This window comes from Eleginops maclovinus, chromosome 4 (genome assembly GCF_036324505.1).
Source record: "Eleginops maclovinus isolate JMC-PN-2008 ecotype Puerto Natales chromosome 4, JC_Emac_rtc_rv5, whole genome shotgun sequence".
NCBI lineage: Eukaryota > Metazoa > Chordata > Actinopteri > Perciformes > Eleginopidae > Eleginops > Eleginops maclovinus.
This window is the reverse complement of record NC_086352.1, coordinates 10,267,535-10,290,496: the sequence shown is the minus strand read 5'-3', so window position 1 is coordinate 10,290,496 and position 22,962 is coordinate 10,267,535. Positions and strand designations below refer to the sequence as shown.

At 42.0% G+C, this 22,962-nt stretch overlaps 1 protein-coding gene across 3 annotated transcripts in view; it reads right to left on the bottom strand.

The window, feature by feature from the left end:
• Positions 1–22,962, bottom strand: part of LOC134863174 (SH2 domain-containing adapter protein F-like) — a 97,456-nt gene that overhangs the window by 4,177 nt on the left and 70,317 nt on the right. For 2 of the 3 annotated variants that reach the window (XM_063881506.1, XM_063881507.1), the window contains 2 exons: positions 6,441–6,615; positions 5,732–5,851 (listed from right to left, as the gene is read on the bottom strand). In XM_063881506.1, the coding sequence (XP_063737576.1) occupies positions 5,732–5,851; positions 6,441–6,615 (295 nt within the window). Of the gene's footprint in view, positions 1–5,731; positions 5,852–6,440; positions 6,616–14,997; positions 15,145–22,962 lie in introns of all 3 variants that reach the window. The other variant, XM_063881505.1, reaches the window with a different exon arrangement.

The following is a 22,962-nucleotide window of genomic DNA, read 5'->3' as shown; positions in this document are numbered from 1 at the left end:
AAAGCTGGATTACCTCTGATAACTTTGGAACTGTCATGGGGGAAGACTAAAAGCCAGGTTGCTTAAGGTGCTGGGTTTCACATGCAGAGCATAAAGAGAAAGCTAATGAACCCCCAGGATAAATCACTTAAGCTACAGCAATAAATGCACAGCAAATTAAAAGCTCCTTGTGGATTTCTTGGTGCCTGGGATCAATACATTTTACAGCTTGCCGGTAATCTCCTACTTAAAATAGAAAATGACTTTTGTTGGAGTTAAGTGATGCAACAGCGAGCTTTAGCAAGGATGGAATTGTCCCTGTATCCTGCTGTAAACATATTATTCTGATGATCTGTCTTTACAAAAACACAGTAGCATACTAGCTTTTTCAACCAGCAGCTAATGCTTCTAGCAAGTTCTGATTGCTGCAGGCTCAAACACTGTGGACTCACTTGCTGTGATTTGGCATTACAGCCAACAAAGTTTTTTCCACACCACTAAACAACATATTCTACTTCATATGTGTGACTCCTTAATCTGAAATAACACCCCTGTTGCTGGAGAAAATGCAGAGAAGGAAGATAATTACACTATAAGAAATAGAGGAGAATGAAGCCCCTAGGATTAGTTTCCTCTAAATCTTGCTGTGACTTGCAGCCAAGAAAATCAGGTAGGCATGAGAGCTGCATTGACTCATGGGACCGTTTAGTGTTATCTGCGCGACACATTCTCTATGTGTCAATGACAGTGTGGGACAGGACTCTCGTGAGGAATGTGCATTTGCAAGATAAGTGCATACAAGGTGGTAACTGGAAGAGATATTATACATTCTATCAACAAAACGAGGATGTGGGAATATCGTTCTGATGGACAGAATATGTGTGTATCTCTGTTTGGATAAGATAAACACGGTGGTCAAGGTGAGGTTCATCACATGCCATGCTCCTCCATGTGTTTCTGTTCCTAATCATGGGTTCATAAACAGTGAGTCCAATAAACAATGAAACAAATAATAAAAAGGATATTTATGAGGAAGTGTATTATGAGGAAGTGTAAGCAAACACATGTATTTGTGGATGTGTCCATTATCAGGCATGAGCCGCAGCAGGGCTTTAGGCGCCTTAAACGTAAAGAAGGTCCATTCTTTGCTTATCTCATAGTGACATGTGTAAAGTCTGCAGATGTGTTCTCTCCCTGATGTGCAGAGAAACACCGGCACAGAGATAACACTGAAGTGGAAAACAGCGCAGGGTTCAATGCAGGGACATCCATCAGGAATATGAATTCATGCAAAGCAATAAATATTAATTATGTCATCAGAGGAGACCAATCCCTTTCTCTTATATTACAATTACAGAAAGCCAGATAAAGCTATGATCTATCTATCTGGATTTTGAATTGTAGGGACAGTTGATAGCAGATGAAGGAGATTTCATTTGAAATGCTAACATTATTTTTTATCTGCGAGCTGGAGAGGATAGCTGCAGGCTCGCTGTGCTATAAAACAGAAGTAAACACAACCATCAGACTACTCCATTACCTTCATTGCTTTTGGCCTCCATATTTATTTGTATCATTAACAATTTAATTATGATTTGAGAAGAAGAGGACACATTTTCCCTGCATCCTTCTAGTGGTGCCAGGAGGGATCATTTCAAAAAAAAAAAAAATCCTAAATGGAAAGTGCATTTGATGAGTCTTCACTGCTGGAGCGCTGGGACTCCACACTTAAAAAGGCAAACATATCAATAGCATCGCTTTTAGATTCCCAACTGATTTCCAGTCGGTGCTCATGGCCGCTTATCACGTCCCAGTCCTGCAGAGACAGACAGCGGGACAACCGACTGCAGGGCTGATGATAACAGGACTATTTTTGAGGAAACATGCCTTTGTGGTGTTATCATATCCCTGTTTGTTTGTTGATTATCCTCACTTGGGAGCTCTGCTGTACTTGTTTATAGACGTTTATGACTTTGACTTGACCCTGTAGAGCAGGAACAGCCTGGCAGCACTCAGAGCTTATCTCCACCTTCAACATATTGGATTGCTGTATGAATGATGCTCTCAGTGTTATGAATCTGTGGATCCAGAAAGTGGAAAGCCATCCGCCAAAAGATAATGATCCTTGGCAGAAAGGATGACCTTTTTAGACATTATTGGGCATCCTGTTCGTCCATTATTTCATATGAGCACTAACTGAATCAGTCTGCCTGGGAGAAGCCAGATAATTCTGTAAAATATAAATGATGTAAAAAGGATTTATTTATTGGTGTAAAGCAGACTGAGAAGTGGAAGTAGCACAATCTGACATCATCCAATCTGGTAAAAGGAACATAGCACAATGAAAACATGGCTTTGATCCGCTAAATATGCATAAAAACACACAACCTTAACGGTTATAGGCAGTTATTTGTCTCATCTGCTCCACATGAAGGAAATCTCTGGCACCATAAAGGCATGACACATCTTGGGAAGAGGAGTTAAATTGAAGATGCAAATACGTTCTGGTTGTTCTTTCCAACGGGTATTTAGTGTCCGCTTGTCTGTGTTGTGGCATCAAACAGATTCTGAAGCATAGATTTGATTCTTTCACTAACTATTTCTCCTCCAGTGGAAGCATGCTGTGCAGAGCCCTCTCGCGAGCAAAGGAACAGGATGACACTTGGCTTTGACAGAGTTGTAAAGAGTTTAATATGCTGCAAATACCTAAAAGGGTTTCTCTCAGCGGAGACAAAAGAAAAGGAGTTAAAAGGAGTGGAGGGGCAGAGGGAGAGAAGCAGAATAAAGGGTTTAGAAGGGCAAAACAGACAGAATGCTTTCCTTCAGGACAGAGGACTCCGGGGGCTGCAGTTCTCTGCGACGGCTGTCTTTATCAATAATGCAATACACATACGTGCCACCTCATGGCCTTGTACATTTTTCAGCAACCTCAGACATGGAGGATCCTCACCTTGGGTTTCTACTCATTTGCAGTGGCAACCTGGGATACGGGCTTGTGTGAGAAAGCTGAACTCAGAGTAGCCTTTGCCTGCAGTACGGTGGCACCTGTCATTCCCACAAATTGGCCCGCTGTTATCCAGGCCCGATCTGATTGATGCCAAAGGCACAAAGATGTGACGTTCTGTGACAGCCGGGAGCTGACTTACACGAATATACACAGGAGTTTCTACACACAGAAGCACAAAGCTTCTAGAAACATTCTATATTAAGGGTTACGCTTACGTCCTTCTGCAGGTGCTTTTCCAGCCAGCTATTCGGATGGGGAAGCAGTCAAATGTGAACAATTTTCTTTGGGAGTACACTATACCAATACCAAGACAAAACTAAGGAAAACACCCTAAACCTTTTGTTGCAGCGCTAAAAACGTTTTCTTAAGGAATACAGTATCAGTTTTAAAGACTTGTGTGACATGTGACCCAAAATGCAATCTCCTGGGTGAAGGTCCCATGTTTGCTTTTTCCTGTCTTGATTAGAAACATATATGTGATACGCCAAAACCAAATGTAATCCTTAAGAAATTATGTTTCCCTTGAAAGGTACCTGCCAATTCAGTTCATTTCCCTGGGTAAATGTTTTTTACCAGGCTGTTTTGGCTTCTTTCTTTGCCACTACCACGCTTCAAATACTATCCACCTAATGCAAGTGTTTGTCGGCAGACCACAGCTGAATACCATTGTGGCCCCAAAAGGCTGTGGAGAGGAGTTTGTTTGCTAATGCGGGCCACACCACAGCAGAAATATCAACACAAGCTCTTCTTCATTGTTTCTCTTCGTCTACTGCTCAGTGTGACCAAAACCAAGGGTGTCAAGTAGGTGTCATCCAACGTCTTGCTCTTGGTTTTTGAAAACAGCAGACTTTAGATCAGAGAAGCAGGAAATTGCCAAGTACATGTCATGACGAATACGGCTTCCTTCTGCATTAGTACCTGAATAGTCTATTAGTTAAAGGTGTGCAACTATGGGATGTGAATTAGTGTGGCTACATGAATGTTAGTGAGGCCATTACTAAAGCAGAAGGTTAAAACATTACCATACCTTGCTCTTATTACTTTCTGTGCCTTCTGGACTTTCTCCCCCAAAAACTGTTTCAATCAATGAATCTAGCAATCAGCAATTCATTTGGAGATGTAAAGCCCCCAGCGCTGGGTAATTTAATTCCTCGCATAATGGAGGGATGGGGGGGATCATTTCTCTCTAACTTTACAAAAGGAATGTCTTCATAAGACAAAAATTTAACAGTGGCTTATTGGAGGTTCGCTTATCAAATTCTTTTCCTGTATCATCACTCACTTCACCAGCATAGGAATAGCTAAAAATGCTAACTTCATTGGAAATACTGTACAAGTCTAGTCCACTAAGATCTTATACATCTGTTTTATCATTTAACTACTAATTTACTACTAACTAAATTTAACCCTGAACAATATTGGTGTTAACTCAGTTTTAACTATTTCTGTATGTGGTATAAAACTATTGCTTTTGGTCTTGGGTTGCATTTCTTGATCATGTATCCTTTCTTATATAGCGTGGTAGTTTGTAATATATCTATTCCTACAGTACTTAGAGTGATGTGATTAGACTTATATCCCATTTTGCCAAAGGAAATCTCTCACAGCAGCTTCTTGTTACAGATGATTTACAGATAGTGTGTTAGGATACTTTAAATACTGCTCAAATAAACAGATTGTTCAGGACTGCAGTACAGTCAGACAGGCCTTGAGTGTGAGGTTCGTCGTCAGTCAGGATGTCAGTGTGAGAGCACAAAGCGGGAAAACAAGCACACAAGCACAAGAAAATCATCCGTCACTGAGACAGTCAGACAGTCAGCTACAGTAGCAAGAAAAGAACTTGAGCTCCGGCAAGACAAGCTCTGGCGTAATAATGAAGGCTAATCAACGTCTCTTCGCATATTATACTTTCATCTCATCAGACGGCTGCCGTGGAGCTGTGGAGACTTTTCTAAATGTCATATGGATGAGCCTGGAAATGTAAAATGGACAGTACATAAAGGAAATGGGGAATTTTAGGAAAGTTATAAGGATCTCAAAACTAATGGCTCAAGCAAATTAACCAAAATTAATCTTAGCTGGGCTTTTATGATTTTCTGCAAGTCTAGGTGGCAAAAAGAAAAGCTCCAAAGGCACACATACCCGTCAAAACAATCAGAAGTGACATCACTGCGGGGCCCTTCAAGCTAACGTAACCTCTACCTAATGTCAGACTGGACTAAACCAATCAGAGGGGCTCCTCTGGACCCTCTGCCAGATGCGGCAGCGATCGGGGGGGGTCGCTGATGGAGGGCAACATTAACTGTGTTGTGGGCACATCAGCAAATCAAGTAGCGCACGGTGTCAAAGGGGTGACCGAGGCGGAGGAACAGGACAAGGGACGGGCAGGATGTAGCTGGGAGATAGAGGTCTGAAAGGTGAAAATGATTACCATACTGAAAAGGTCGAGTCAGCAGAATATTGGGGCACAGGTATACAAGGACCTTTGAGAACAAGGTGTTAGATGTGCACTCCTAGTAAGCATGTGAAGCTGCTAAAATTCACTACACAGAGACAGCCTGTTGCAAATAATTCTTGACACTTAACACACAAAAACAGGTGTACAGTTAATGGTCTTATCTGCAGGACACTTTAGCAGGTGAAATCGCATTTTCAATGACTTCTTAACCCATCTGTCATGTCCTCATGTGCTTTAGTTAACGTTTTTGTGGCTTGTTTTTTTAGGAAACGAAACGCTGTCCTTACTTTAGTGAGAGGGAGTAGTCGTTCTTGCTGGTTTCGCTGTTCCTCACCAGGTAGCTGGCCTCCTTACACAGCCTGAGCAGAGACTCTGCGTCTGTCCGGCTGATCGCTCCATGGTACCAGCTGCAGTGAACAGTAGGAAATAGGGAAGAGAAAGAAGAGGAACAAAAGAACGGTAAGAAGTGCTGAAGAGTCATCATTATCACATGTTCCTACCCTCCAACTCCCTGGGTCTGAGACGGAGCTACTGAGTTGTGCTGGGTGTTTTAAAGCAGTCAAGTGCAGGTGTGTTGATGACGTGAGATACCATATGTATCTTATTCATGAAAATGCCAGTGTTTATTTTCAGTGATCCACCAGGATATGGTGACTGTGTTGTGTTTGGTTACCATAAGAGCTGGCCATAAAAGGGAAGGTTATGTAAGATGTAGGGTAACTGATTTGCTTCGACAGTTGGCCGGTCCTTGGGGGGGCTCACCACTGCCAGGGTTAGTGTAAGGGAGGTTGCTACTATAAACGTGATGTAATTACTATCTTTCGGTTCTGTGGACATTTTTACTCTGTATACATAGATTATCTGCTGGTGAAAATCAAGCCATCTTGTTATTTTGTCTTAGGTTTGACTGTTTTTGTTACAGAGCAGAAGATAGAACAAATAAACAAAATAACAAGGGTCAATTCAAGTTGTTTTAAAAAATGACATCTGACTCACAACTGGCTTTCCAGGGGCATGGCGGGGTCAATGCGCTCCCCCAGAGAGGAGCTGCAGTGGTCCAGTGAAGACATTTTTGTGTTGACCAGACAGCTACTGGAGTGTCGCTGCAGCGGGCGAGTTTTCCCATCCTTGGTAGGCGACATTCGAGACTTGTCCACACCATCAAACTGGACTGTAATAAAAAGAAAATGCAACAGCTGTAATATTTGATTCTGGCAGAATAAAATGGGACTCTTCACAGCTCTGGTAAAATTACAAACACTTCTGTACTTCAGCTAGATTTGATGTTAAGGTCACTTGAAAAGTTTATAAATTAAAAAGTGATGTTGGTAACTGCTGTTAAATGTATCTGCTAAACTAAAACGGAGCAATGAGGTGTGGGTGTGGGACCAGAAACTCCAGGTTGTGCTTCTACACACAAAGTTGCTCTGTGTAACTCATCGAACTGAAGGACATGTACACACAGTGGATAAGGCATAAATCAATCCTTTCACACTGTGCACACATCCCAGAGAGACAAAATACACACAAACGCAAACTTCCTCCATACCAGTCAAATAACCACAGGCATCCGTAAACACACTACAGTATGTGTCTGCAATTTACACTTTTTAACTGCACACAAACATTTGTGCAGTTATGCAAATAAGCCCACTTGGAAAGTCAAATGCACAAATACACACACACTCACAAATCCCGCACAGGTACTGCTGGTTAAACATTAAACCTGCTTTCCAAAACTCTCACGGTCAACTGTGGACATGATAAGCTGTCTTGGCAGCTTCACAGGGAAGTGTTTGACGCTGAGCGGGGGCCGGGGGTGACCTGTGCTCAGGACATGACTGCTGGAGGTCACTGGGCAGCTTCACAGCCAATCAGGACACGGGAAAAACATTTACGGTAGTTTACAAAAGCTAACACGAGAAGAGGAGAGGGGATAATGTCCGCAAGGCCGAATGAAAGTGAATTCTCTCTTCAGTAAGAGGGTCATGGAGGCCAAAAGAATGAAACGTACTGTGGGATGGAGTCCCAGAGGGGTCATCTGTGTGTGTGTGTGTGTGTGTGTGTGTGCACGTGTGTGTTTGAGCCATTTCCCTCCACCATCCGTCACTATAATTGATGTCATAGCACTCTTGTCTTCGGGAAAGGCCCATTACAGCCACTGTCAGCTTCTCAACAGCCACACTTATAACACAAGATATAGCAGGAGATCGTTGGCTACTTAAAGGTTTTAGATCCGAGGCTTTGATGAAGGGAGTTAATGTTTTATGAAGGTCACAGGCAATTTACACTTTTGCAGCTCTCGGTAATGGCTGCTCTCGCGTCTTGTGCTTAATTACCTGGGCTGAACATGGCAGGTACTGTACTGACAGACGTGAACTGTGATCTTCACAACATGTCGATAAAGATGGGTTCGTCTAGACTTAGTATTCCAGTCAGCGCATTACATTACACTTTACAGTTTGTGAGCTCGCCAAGCGTTACTGTATCAGACCGAGAGAAAAAGGCTGACAGCATCGATCAATCAATTTCGGCTGGACGAGACAACAGCGTGTCGACAGATTTCATTGAGACTGTGGAAACCCTTAAGTGGGCCCTAACAGGAAAACAAAGGCCCTTTGGTAGATACTGTAAATTGTTAAACAGTAACTCTCTAGTGCCAAAAACCATTGATAGAGATAATAGAATTAAAAGCAAGTTACATGATGATGAATCATTTCACTAACTCCTACCGAGAAAGTAACCCTGTATTAGAACTGCATCTACATTTTAAGTACTCTTAGTAGAGGAATACATTTTTCCCTCAAAATGTTTGAATGTTTAGCCAATATTTCCAAAAGAAAAGTCCAAAACATAAATACAATTCAAATATAGCGTGACCCTTTGGAAGAGGTGTCAGCCCTAAACTAATCATAATTGAATTCACCCCAGAATCAGTTCATAGTTCGCTTAAACTATAGCCCCACTGAAAAACAATAAACTACTATAAATCATAAAAAAATGTAAACAATAGTATATAAGCCACAGAGACCATTTTAAATATGATTTATTTTGACACTAGTAAGTAAATCTTGCTGATAATACTGTACTTTTACTTATATTTACCTTAATGCAAAGGGAGATGGAGTACGTTTGAATTGTGTTATCAAGTTAAGGATCGTGGTTGCACTCAACTCTCCAAGGCTAGTTTATTCCTGTTTTGAGATGTTTGTATATATATATATTTTTTATTTCTACTCTTTTAATTTCTACTTATGTGCAATGCTTTGCTTTATGCTGCTGCAACGCGAACATTTAACAGTTTGGGATTAATAAAGTACCTCTTATCTTATCTTTAAGGTATGCACATTGTCACATCGCTGCTGTTTCGACTCTGACCACCAGGGGTTCCCCTTCATCTCCTCTCAACTCCACGCTGAACTCGCTGGCCTCGAGCTCACTGATGCATTTCCCTAAACATTATCTCATGGAATTATTCCAAATGACACCGCCTACCGTTGTTGTCTTGGCTTCTGCCCTTTTTGTCCGTAATAGATCTATGGTCTAACAATGACAGCCAAATTGTACTGTTGCATGACGGCTGGGCAAATTGTGTCTCTAACCTCAGACCTGGGGAAGATTATGATCTGTGTCTGCACTTCCTCTGGGTCTGATGCTTGGACTGTGGGGGGTGCAATTCTGTTCCTGTGTCGCAAATAAGTCAACATGAAAGAAATCCTTACTTCTCTACTTTCTCATAAAGTCCATCTGAACTACATGCTGGCTGCTGGGAATCCAGTGCCAGTAGGATGCACATACAGTACATGTGTAAGAGTAAAAAATAGCGTTTCCATGGAAACTGACCAAGGGGACAAGGGAGATGCATGTTTGCTCTGCTCATCCCTGTCAACGCTGACAGATCACAACATGAAGACGCAGCCAATTGCTCTCTTTCCCTTCTTCGCTTTCAATTCCTCTCTTCCTGTTCCTGCACGTGTCCGGCCTTTACTCCTTTTTCCTCTCCTCACCATTTCCTTTGATCTTTCCATTTCACTGACTCCGGTCCTGTCCATCTTTCTGTGTTTTTCTACGTGTTTTTGTTTATCAAGAACAGAAACAGATAGTGGGAAATAGACTGTGGACGAATGTCTGGCCGTCTGATAGAGAAAAAGGAGACAGAGCAGTAACAGCTTTGATCTGTTATCTCTACTGTTCCTGATGGACCTAATGCAGGGCTATCAGTCACTGTCTGATCCTGAGACAAAAATGTCAAACTTTTCATATGTAAATTAAAGGTCCACATACAAATTGGTTAAAATATCCACTTTGAACATGATTTATTCTTATGTTCAACACTGACATTAACAAATGCTGCAAAAACGTATCTGCTAGTGTGGCATGAGGATGGATGCTGTTATCTTGGTTTTCCCACACAGTCCATCTCTCAGTGTATCTGTAGCCCACTCAGCCATCCGCCTGACCTCAGCTATTCACATTCTCCCAGCGCCCCCACTAATTCCTATCCTTCCCGATTCATCACAATCAGTGCTTTATTTGACCTTGATTAAACTCTTTTTTTCCCTCCACCTGCTAGAAAGGGTTTAGTGGCTTTTATCAGAGGAGTTCACCTTACCTGTCAGAGCGGAGTATTCTCCACAGACAGAGTGCATCGTTCTACAAAAAAAGTATTAACCTGAAGGGAGGGAAAGCCTCCAAACTAAAGAATAGCTATCGTTATATTTGCTCAACAGTGAATTAACCAGTGTCTTCTTTGATTGTCAGCCACCAACACTATAGCTTTAAATAGTTGTAGAACTATTTTCAAAGGCTGAATATCAATGGCAGTGAGCCAAACTCACTGACTCATTCTCTGGAGCACACAGTCGGACACATGGCGGACAGCAGATTGACGAGAGAATTGGCCCTGAGGAGAACAAAACCCCTGAGAGGCAGCTTAAGAGAGACGAGACACACACACACACCCACACACCCACACACACACACACACACACACACACACACACACACACCCACACACACACACACACACACACACGTAAATGTGCAGGGGCATCTTTGTGTGTTATCAGTATTGTTGCTTGTAAAGCCCAGCAAATGGAATCTGCGTATCAGATTGAAGTGTCAGTCAGATGGTGACGGATGGCTCGAAGACCTGCCCCCTTTAAACACAAAGCTTCCTTTAGAAAGATCCATAAAACACAGCGGAGGTTTAGGAGGAAGAGTGTTCGTGTGTGTGTGTGTGAGGGAGCTGATTGGCGGGGACACAGATAAACACAGAGGTCAAAATGACATTTCCATGATTACACTGCAACCAATCCACAACATGAAGGCCTGAAATGTTATTCAGCATAGCACAAGACGCAATAATGTCAAAGCAATATGGACAGAGAGATTGATAGAGGCCATAAAAACACCATAAAAAAAGCATCTTAAATAAGGAACGACAATGAATGTAATGGTAGTTTGTTCATGTGTGTCAAGGCCACAATTTAAAAGTAGGAGAAATGGCTAAAATGAAGTTACAATAAAGTACATGAGGCTACAGAACAGCCTGACTAAAACCTCTTCCTCATCCTCACTCATCCCTGAGCAAATTTCTCTAATTAAGCTGGCTAATTAATTCTCATTTACTAATGGTACTCCTATCAAAAGGATGACTAGTCTGAGGGGTGAAGTGTGCCACCGACCGCCGCATCGTGAGGTGAAAATGACGTTTTACAGCGAGGACGTGTGAGATGATTAACAGGTCTGCTTCTCATTAGGATGCACTACTCAGCGTGGTACGATAGCAGCTTTCAAAAATCACTCACTTTTATGTTGATATTAATTATATGCATCAGGAACTCAAATAATGATTTGTTGAAATTGATTTTAATAATATATTTTTAAAGTCTCTTTGCAGCTGCTACATCCTGTACAGCTCTGATGATTGTGCCATCCAGGAATAGGCTTTGTTCTTTTACACAAATCCCCCAAAATTCACCACTGATAAGTTTTAGAAGAAAAAAAAGTAATGACCCTTTAAAGTGGCAGTGAATTTAAAATGATATCTGGATAACTTTTAATTACTTTGTCTCAGATTAGAGGAAGGAGAAGGTAGGAGGAATGCTTCCAAAGCATGGGATAATTCATTCATGTCAAAAAACAAAAGCTTGTCATTATACTCAGAGAAAAGAGCCCTCCATTTATATGTACAGTGGGGCAAAAAAGTATTTAGTCAGCCACCAATTGTGCAAGTTCTCCCATTTAAAAAGATGAGAGAGGCCTGTAATTTTTATCATAGGTATACCTCAACTATGAGAGACAGAATGAGAAAAAAAATCCAGGAAATCACATTGTCTTATTTTTAAAGAATTTATTTTCTAATTATTGTGGAAAATAAGTATTTGGTCAATAACAAAAGTTCATCTCAATACTTTGTTATATACCCTTTGTTGGCAATGACAGAGGTCAAACGTTTTCTGTAAGTCTTCACAAGGTTTCCACACACTGTTGCTGGTATTTTGGCCCATTCCTCCATGCAGATCTCCTCTAAAGCAGTGATGTTATGGGGCTGTCGCTGGGCAACACGGACTTTCAACTCCCTCCAAAGATTTTCTATGGGGTTGAGATCTGGAGACTGGCTAGGCCACTCCAGGACCTTGAAATGCTTCTTACGAAGCCACTCCTTCGTTGCCCTGGCGGTGTGTTTGGGATCATGGTCATGCTGAAAGACCCAGCCACGCTTCATCTTCAGTGCCCTTGCTGATGGAAGGAGGTTTTCACTCAAAATCTCACGATACATGGCCCCATTCATTCTTTCCTTTACACGGATCAGTCGTCCTGGTCCCTTTGCAGAAAAACAGCCCCAAAGCATGATGTTTCCACCCCCATGCTTCACAGTAGGTATGGTGTTCTTTGGATGCAACTCTGCATTCTTTCTCCTCCAAACACGACGAGTTGAGTTTTTACCAAAAAGTTCTATTTTGGTTTCATCTGACCATATGACATTCTCCCAATCCTCTTCTGGATCATCCAAATGCCCTCTAGCAAACTTCAGACGGGCCTGGACATGTACTGGCTTAAGCAGGGGGACACGTCTGGAACTGCAGGATTTAAGTCCCTGGCGGCGTAGTGTGTTACTGATGGTAGCCTCTGTTACTTTGGTCCCAGCTCTCTGCAGGTCATTCACTAGGTCCCCCCGTGTGGTTCTGGGATTTTTGCTCACCGTTCTTGTGATCATTTTGACCCCACGGGGTGAGATCTTGCGTGGAGCCCCAGATTGAGGGAGATTAGCAGTGGTCTTGTATGTCTTCCATTTTCTAATAATTGCTCCCACAGTTGATTTCTTCACACCAAGCTGCTTACCTATTGCAGATTCAGTTTTCCCAGCCTGGTGCAGGTCTACAATTTAGTCTCTGGTCTCCTTTGACAGCTCTTTGGTCTTGGCCATAGTGGAGTTTGGAGTATGACTGTTTGAGGTTGTGGACAGGTGTCTTTTATACTGATAACGAGTTCAAAAAGGTGCCATTAATACAGGTAACGAGTGGAGGACAGAGGAGCCTCTTAAAGAAGAAGTTACAGGTCTGTGAGAGCCAGAAATCTTGCTTGTTTGTAGGTGACCAAATACTTATTTTACAGAGGAATTTACCAATTAATTCATTAAAAATCCTACAATGTGATTTCCTGGATTTTTTTTTCTCATCCTGTCTCTCATAGTTGAAGTGTACCTATGATAAAAATGACAGGCCTCTCTCATCTTTTTAAATGGGAGAACTTGCACAATTGGTGGCTGACTAAATACTTTTTTGCCCCACTGTAGATGTAACCTGCCCTGTCAAGATGCATTTACATTTTGATAATGAGGTCGGACGGCTCAGCCAGATTTCCCTGAACTTTAATGGATATTGTTTTCTCCTGCTCTCTATTGGAGCACACCTCAAACACATACACACACACACATACATAACCTTAGCTATTTAACATGCCGAGCCAATCAGGAGAATGTTAGCATCCGGATGACTAATGTCTTAGCGTGTGACTGAGGGTCTGCCTGTAGGTCAAGAGAATGCATTGTAACTGTATTCACCGGGGTCAAGGAGGCCATTCCCCCCTCTGTCTGCCACACTGGCCTTTGACCCCCTAGATGTAGAGTGGGCCCATACTGGCTCAGACAGAGAGAGGATCACTTTACAGCTGGACGCCAATCTTAAATCCGCTGACATCACACAGGGAACCAGAACCTTTCCCATGGATTTATGGATATAAATCAACTTCTTGCCCTGTCCTCGCCTTCAGCACACAGCGGTGTCCTCTTACATGGTCTCACTGCAAGTCTTCCCGCTCTTCCAGGGGGAAATCCCATTCCTGGCATTCGTTCTGCTACACATCCAGGGTAATTACAGCAGTCAAAAGCATGCTTTCAGAACTGATGGCTCAATCGGTGTTGAGAAAAAACAGGATTACTTGAATTTTGTTTGTTAAGATGGTAACTCACGGTAAAACCTGAGGTAAAGAGACTCAAGTCAAGAAGTGTTATGGGGTTTCATTTTTCAAATCATGTAAAACTGTGGAGAACAGTGAACCAGGGGGACATCTGGGACAGTTATGAGTATGTTGACAAGAGGAAATGGGGGTCACAGCGAATGGCAATTACGCGTGCAGAAGGCAGTTTAGTACAATTAAAACTAATGAGCCTTCAGCCCTAAAAACCTGCACGAGAATCACTGATTTTCTGCCACATGTAATCCAGATGGAAGAGTGCAGTCATTACTGAGCTGCTACCTCAAGTCACATTGCGCCGTTCTTTAAGAAGACTCTGTCAGTGAGTAAGCACTGACTTTAGTGTCAGCCGGCATATTTTACGTGAAAGAATTATCCTAAGAACTTTTGATTCCCATCCATATCACCATTTCATGCAAAAAGATTATGAAATTCTTTCAAGCTAATTATGATGTCCTGTTATTTCATCATACTCACCCTCACTAATAGAAACAAGCAAGCATAAAGCCAACATGCATTCTTAAAAAGTAGGCCTTCCGACTCCCCCAGCCCACAAAGAGCATTGACCGTAACACACAGCCTCTGCCTAGAGTCTAAGGGATGGCATGGGTCTAGGGCTTAGAACCATACCTCAAACTCCACCCCTCTGGCCGCTTGTACACACTACAAGGATTCTGCAATAAAACTCGCTTTGGGATAAGATTTGTACACACAGTCACACACGTGTGTCATGTTGTTGTGATGTTTTTGTTTGTTTTATACACATGTATCTGCCTGTTACATGTTTTGAGAGTGTTCAGACTGTCAAGAAAACACTCTCTATGGAGGATGATAAAGAAAGGCAGAAAGAAGAATGCTTGTTTTTACAGATATAAAACAGAAGAGACTGATTTATCGTACACATGCACACTCTTCACCTGTCAAACTGTTCCTCAGATTTACAGATCGATATATTATGACATCAAAGGGATTGGTAGGATGGATGATGGATAAATGGATTGGCGGATGGAAAGGGGAGGGGGGGTGGGGTCGATGATGGGAAAGACGCTGGACAATGAACACCAACACCCACCATGGTGGTGCTGGTCACAGCTCGTCTGTCCAGGCGAGGGCTGAGCTGTCTGCGAGGGAGACTCCAGCTCCTCCACCAGGGGAGGGCTGGTGTTGAGCTGGCCGACAGGGGGGGGCCACGGTAGGTCCTTGATCACTTTAATCTCTACTGCAAGTGTCGCCCCAAGTCACCATACAGAGAGATGGAGGGAAGGAGAGGACAGCAACAAGAGGCATAAATGGACAACCACAAAGGAAGGGAGGAAAGGTTATGGCAGGAAACGAGCAGGAAAAAGAGAAAAGGAGGAGGGGCAAGTGAAGAATAGATAGAGCATTGTGAGAGCTGGAGTATACTGTAATCCAAGAACAGCAGAAGCTGTGGACTACAAAAGGAGAGGAACAAGACAGGACTGGAAAAAGATTAAAGTTAGTGTAGGAGTAAGTAGGGTTGGGTTTTGATAGCAGGTGCTATTATGGATTTCATTTTAGGTCGGTTTCTAAAGCTCTATCGTCTAATTGTTAACAGGTATTTACAAAGCTTAACTTCAAAAAGGAATTTGGAAGGACTCAATAACCGAACTACAGAGCAGATTTTGAGTTTATAAAGTGCTAATAAACCCAACCCTACCTAAAGAGTTGGGCACTCTGGCCTTTTTTCCCATCTCCACTGGCTTCCCCTAGACAATCATCACAATCCAGACTGAGGATCCTAAATCTCACCAGAGATACAGTAGAAACATGGCAATGCACAGTTCTCAATTGCCTCTCTTATATGTAGTGATGCATGATGTGCAGTATGACAGATTTACACAAGAAGCAGCCCTCCAGAATACAATGCTGTACTTCAAAGTGCAGACTATGATGTTTAAGACTGTCTTGAGCTCAGCTACAGATGGTCACTGAAACAGCTCTGCATACACTCTGCTCTTACTCCTTGGAAAGAAAAAAGACTGTAGGCTTCTATATTAAGAAAAACAACAATGTAGATAATATCCTTCACTGGATTTTACCTCGTGACCATCCATCCTGGCAGTCGACACTCCCCGGCTTTGCTCTTTAAATAATGTATGCCTTATGTCCAACCGGGGGATTACCAGGGTAAATCGAGCGCCCTAAAGCAAAAGCATATCTGTCACTGAACAAGCCACTTCATAGCTTAGCTTAGCATTCTTAATAAATGGGATGGAGAGGGGAAGTGGCCTGTTTAATTATATCACTGTTTTTTCCATGAACACTGCTCTTCCACTGATAAAAGTCACGGTAATGTCACTGTCCATGGTGCTGGAGATGTTACCACAGTAGATCAAAGTAAATAGAAGGAGCTAGAATGAGTGCAATTTCATTAAACCAGTTTCCACTTATGTTAGTCAATGCCCTTACACACTGGTAAGTGTTTGAAGCTTCAAAAACACCAACCAAGTTTCAGAAAAAATAACAAAACAACTATAGAAACTAAACGACATTCAAAGAGAAGAAGAGAAAAGCTCATAATGTTATACAACGGAAAGCAGCCAGAAGTGTTTCAACCCAGTGTAACTTTCCAACAAGTCAAAATGAAACGAATAACTATGGGATGACTCTTGCACAAAAGCCTTCAGTTGTAGTCTACCATTGTATCTGAAGTATCTGACAGCTATATTGCACATCATCAGTCACATCACTCATGTTAGGGCGATGGCAGCCTTGTTTGACACGGTTCAATAGATGGAGAGTAGCAACAGATTAATTACAGGAGTACATTGGGACACGTCAATACGTTCTGGAAATGTTTTTCCCCCTCCAACTGGGGTATCATTTTTGTCGGTTTGTTCAGCATTGAATTGGTTGGAGAAACATAAATGTACAATTATTACCCATTATAAAAAATGTGAAAAGGCACAAAATTGCTAATAAGTCAGTATTTTCCACTGAGTATTACCTAAATGACAGCAATTACTTTGTCAGTGCTACTTCAGTTAACAGGAACATAATGCACCTGTATTCAAAATAACCATTAGTGTGTCTGTGTGTTGTTTTGTTTGGTATATAGGCTAGTTTCCAGAGCATAATGTTCTAGACGTGTCTGTCTTCCACTCTACAGGGGATTGCAGCTACAGTACAGTGCTACGGGACATGCTAATGAGAAGCAATATCAGCGGAATGGATGAAGGGGAAACTGGAGAATATTCAATCCGACAAGCAATTAAATAGCTAGGCCCACGGTGTCAGGAGGATAATCTGGAGAAAGGTGTCTGGAAGGAGGAGCTGCTTGCTGTCTGAACTGATGGCAGAGATGGGAGCTGGTGTGGCTGGAGGGTGGGAAACGGAGACAGAAGGTCAGAAACTCTAGCAGGTAATATAACTTCCACGACTTTGGGGTTGAAGTAGGGGACTCTCTTTCCATGAGATTAAAAACCTAATACTCATTTCACATTGCAGATTAGCATGTAATTGTTTGGGGAGCAGAAGGGTGCCTCCACTCTGCAGAGTCACTGTGAGACGGTGTGGGCAAGTGTGGCTCGGATTCGCTCGGTTGCACAGCTGAATAATAGTATTTTAAAATGTGAAAATTAAGGGCAGGCTGATTCAAGATTCTGTTTTTGTTTTTGCAAAACTCTGGGTGACTGCATTCTCCCTCACCATTTAAAAATGCTGCCATCCCCTAAGGTCTGGAATAATCGTTGACTTTAGATGCCAAGGTGCCACATGGATGAGTGCGTCTGTACACCTTGTGGCGTTCTTCATCGACAATTCAAATTCAGACTGAGGTTGCAGCAGCAGCACAGTAAAGCTGATTCCCACATCAATTCGAAGGCTATCAGTAAACGGTTTACAGCTGTTTGATCAGCTCCATGTATCAAAACTGAATTTGGTTTAATGTCAAGTAGGTTTTCACAGGGAAGCTTTGGTGTATAATGGTGCATTATAATGAATCTTGTGACCTTTTCTCTTTTAATTGGTTAAATAAGTTGGTAATTTTTTAATTGTAAGGACTTCAAGTCCAACCTTTGTAGCACAATAGCTGTCCAAATATATGAATATTATATACAATTTAACCCGGATTATTTGAATTATTGGCAGCAGTGATTGCACTTCCTTTTAATGAGTGAAAAGACACAGACATAAGGTAATGAGGACTATGTCTATATGTTAATAGAATACTACAACCCTGTCATGTCATCTGACTGCAATCGGATCAATATGCCATCTCTGATCTGCATAATCCTCGATCTATATAAGTACAGATCGCCTGCTGTTGACATAGGGAAATAGGCTATTAACGATTCTCCAATTGGAGCATAGTGTGATGCTTTGGAAACGTGTGATGTTAGCTGGATGTCACGGGGACTGGACACAAGTTGATCAGCAGCCTGATGGGAAGGGGGGGGGGGGCTTCAGTCAGATATAAACACACTGCAGCTGATTCATTATTTGTTTCACAGCATGTGTGTTGACTACAGTTAATCAAAAGAGCCAGAGAATACTTGAACAATGGACAAGGGTCGCTGTTTATGTGTTTACTTTCCCTTTGTTCTTCCAGGAGCAGATCTATTTTAAGGCCAGGTATTTGTTTACCCAGGCTTTTCATTAGCCGGTGGCACTTCATCACTGTAAACAGTGCGGCACCATAAATCACCAGCTATGCTTGTTTCCAGCAACGCCATTTAATTTAGTTTTGCTAAATTTGGTTGGCTAATTGCATGCATATTCAGAACAAGCTGGACGATTGTGATGTTTATGCTTCACATTATGAGCAGAAGAGCTTGGAAAACAAAAAAACAGCCTCTTCTGAAGACGTGTTTGTTCCACCGGCACCCAAATCATCACAGATAACAACTGTGTAATGCTCCGGGGGAACTGAAATGCCACCTCATAATTCTCTGCATGCTGTATCCGTCACATTATACGGTCCTGCTGTCTTTCAAAGCACAGATCAGTTTTTGAAAGACTGTGTGTTTGCATTAAAATGAAAAGTGGCCTTTTCCTTCCTTTCTATCAGAAGATTGACAGAGGAGATGCGTTAGTGACGGCCGGCCAGCAGGAGCTTCCGTAGAGGAGCATCCATACTTTGTGAGGGAGGTTCACAGTGTGGTTGTGTGGCCAATGTGTGTGAGTGAAGATAAGACAGGTGGCAGCGCCAGGTGAAAAGAAGGCAGGACACGTTTGAGGCTCATGAAAGAGGTCTGCCAGGAAGGTTATCAGCAGGGTGTTGCTGTAGAGGCCAGGAGGACGAGACAGTGTGGGGAAGCAGAGAGAAACAGAGCCATGGCACCTACAACACAGCTGGCTTTAACCCAGGTGCAAAGCCAGCGCAGGACTGTAACTGAATCAATTATTTATTTTAGGACATTAGACTTAAGCCTCAGGTTTCTGGGTCGTTAAGCCCATGAAGATTCATTAAAAAACTATAAAGCTCCCCAAGACCTGAGGGAGCAGGCTAGAGCGCTTTCTCTTATCTCCAGTGTTAGATGCATGGTACCCCGCTGGCCAGGAGCCAAGTGAAATGAGTTAGTAGCAGGTAACAGAGGGCAAGGAGATTAAGTGACAATGGCTCTCGATCCCACTCCTGCTGAGAAGAGGCTCAGATTTCCGATGGCGGCCTGGCCATGTCTGGGTGTGTGAGTGAGCGTGCCATATGCAAAAGGCAAAGCACACAGGGTCCCACTGACGGACATGCAAGCCCACATGCAGGCTTCGTCATGTGGTCAAATTCTAATGTGTCTTCCTCACTCCTCACCTCAAGGCTCATCCATCACCCACTCAGCAGCCACGAGGGAGGAGGAGAGAGGCTGTGGCGAGTGCGGGTTCAGTCTAGAGAGCGTGTGTCGGGTTGGGGGGACAGCAGGGATGAGTGATTAACTAAACCACAAGTACACAACCCCCCAACACCCTAACAAGGCAGGGAATTTACATTCCATTGCATACCTGTCAGTAGATAGCCCAGCAGTGAATAATAACGGCAGACAAAGTGTTGTGAGGAGGCGAGTGAGGCAGCGATACAGACGACATTAGTCTGCTCTCCTTCCTCCATCATTAATGAAGACAAATAGTCTTTTATGCAGATGGTATTAGACTGTGGTGGGAGGGCGTAGGCAGCACTTATTTCCCCCCACCCCCCTCATTCTTCTTTTTGAACCCGCTAAATGGCTCGGTAAGGTCGTGCATCTTTTTTTATTATCAGCTAATGCTTTGTTTGCAGACACTTTTATTTCCCACATAATTGTTGGAATATAAACTGTGAAAGTTTTTGATGAGAGCAGAAAAGTGCCCCTGAAAACCAAACGGTGAGCGGCATCATCAGTCATTGATATTAAAGAGTCATAAAGCGACTACACACACAACTGTGGGGAAATTGCTCTCTAGAAACAGCACAGGGAGCTTTAGTTTAAGTTTAGTGACTTTAAAACAGCCTGTCTGCCCACAGAAATGCTTGAATCAGGCCTGAAATAGTTGCCTGAAATCATTTTTATATACTAACTTAATTGCTGACGACATCTGGGGACAAAATCACCACACTGGAGCTCAGAGGGAAAACTATATGAGCAGTCAGATAATCACCCATTGCCAAAGAATCTCAATGAAATGAAATAAAGAGCATACAAAGGTTATCATTTATGTAGACTTTACAGCATACTGTAAATAGGTGGTTTATGTTACATGTTTACATCTGTTTTAATCTTCTGGTGTTTATCCTCCAAACTAAACTCACAAATTGGGGACTTCTTTTCCTAAAACGGCCTTCAACTCCTGAAACAAATTCAGGAAATGCACCCCTGAAAGAGCTGAACCACCAAACTCACTGGGCCTTCATTTGAAAGACCAAATCTAACTATCTAGCTACAGATTTGTCAACAGAAAGCAACTCTATCAACCATAATCCAATCCCAACTTGGATTCCACAACTTCTTGGGTAAACATGTCCAGGCGCATCAAGCTGGAACTAAAAGTGAAAACCATGACTTCATGACTGCAGTCTAACATTTCATAAACCCCAGATAACCCTGCTTTGAGTACGAATGCAGGACAATTATATACTACCCCTTTGAGAAATGTGATACCAAAGACTTTCAAGTTTTTATGACATCAACTTCTAAATCAGTGTTGAGAGACAGCTGTTCAGCCAGGTTGTTCCTAATGGTTTAAAGATGTTAAGTATAGGGATGGGTGTCAAAATTGCTAAAGAACTGGCTCACAAGTGGACTTAAATACTGAAGCAGTGTATCATTTCTTGACATTTGAAGGTAAGCTGGTTGCAAAGATCAGAGGCTCGGGTGCAGGCTCATATGCTCGAGCCTTGAAAGGTGGGAAACTTTCTCTAAGCCTCTTGATGTCAGGATCCAAGGCCAGTCTACACTGACACCTGCACTAGAAACAAGCTCATGTTGACAAAGGCTTGTCCCAAAGACGCCTTTCCCATCATTCATCCTTTTTCTGTCTTCCAAATAGAGGGTAATTATATCTTACAGAATGAAGACATGCAATAAATCAACAAAAAAAAGGACTCATTGCACTGCAGCTCTTTTCTTTGAAAGACAACTCAAAGACTTATCGTCCCAATTCCCAGCCAACACTTTGACATCGAATGGAAATTAAATTAATCATCATCACAAGAGGGATGCTATCTGTAAAAGAGGGAGTTGAAAGAGGGATGTGTTAGTAAACAGCGCCCTACACAGACTCTTCTGAGGGCTGCTTGGCAGAAAAATAATGAGGGAGAGGAAGAAAGTGATTAAGAATGCAGCATCACTTATTTAGCTAATCATTGGCGGAGGCAGAACAGAGTGACTCATATAAAGACTTCAATGCCAAAATAAACACAGGAAACAGAAACAAGGTGAGACATTAGGAAAACAATGAACAATGGTATAGAATATTCAGAAGTATGAGTGTTTAAGCTGCTCTGTTTGTAAGAAGTGTTTCCATCCGAACCTGTCATTTATCATACTACTGAATCTCCAAAATGGGGAAAAACAGGTCATATAATCTTGTTTGATTTAAGAAGTGCTACCATCTTTACGTTAGAAGGTACAGTAGATTGGTACAGATTGGTACGCTCAACAATATGCACTAAATACTCCCTCAAGCCTCTTATTTTGTCTTCGAGAAATGAGATTGATGCGCTTGCTACCATGTAATGCCACATAAGAGACTTTACACACAATTAAACATATTACATCTTACAATAAAGACCGCTTTAGCCCCATATCTGCGTATTTATACCGCTGCCGTCGCTTTAGTTCGCACTAGCAGCTAGCAACAAGTAATAAAAAATAGAAAAATGTACATAGAAAATCATAAACCAGCTCAAAATCACTCAACATCTATCAACATTTCAGTGATGCTATCAGAGGAGCCAGACATTGAAAAGATCTAATAATAAATGTTTGGATTTAAATAAAAAATGAATCTAAAAGTTGAAAAAAAGACTCCTTTTCAAGACATTCACAGTGGGAGCTGTTTTAGTGTCACTGAGTTTGTTTTAATATTTAGAGAGTTGAGGATTTTGAACATTTTGTACAATATAATATAAATAATATACAGATATTACCCAACAATTCGACACAGAGCCGTTTCAGAAAGCATTCACATGTTCGAGCTGCCTTGACCTATACTTTATGTGAATTGTGTGTAAGACTGTACTTCTCTACCAGGATAAATCCGACTACATCTATAATTAACAATCAACAGCACAACACCTTAGGGGTTTAATCTCGCTCTCAGCCTCTCTATAATATGTTGCTTTATAATAGAATGCAGTGTCCACAGAAAACAGAAATTAAAAGAGACATACAATAGACAAAAACATGGAAATAACAACAAAAATGTAAAAAATAATAGAATGTCATCTAAACATAATGAAGAAAATACCAATGTGTCCCCCTTTGTGTCCTGCTCTGTGAGATTACATTTACACCTCGGAGAAGCTCTATTGCTCTTCCAATGTGTAAAGAAAAAAGTAATCACAAACTTGGCAATTTATTTCCCCAAATGTTTTCCATGATGAGCC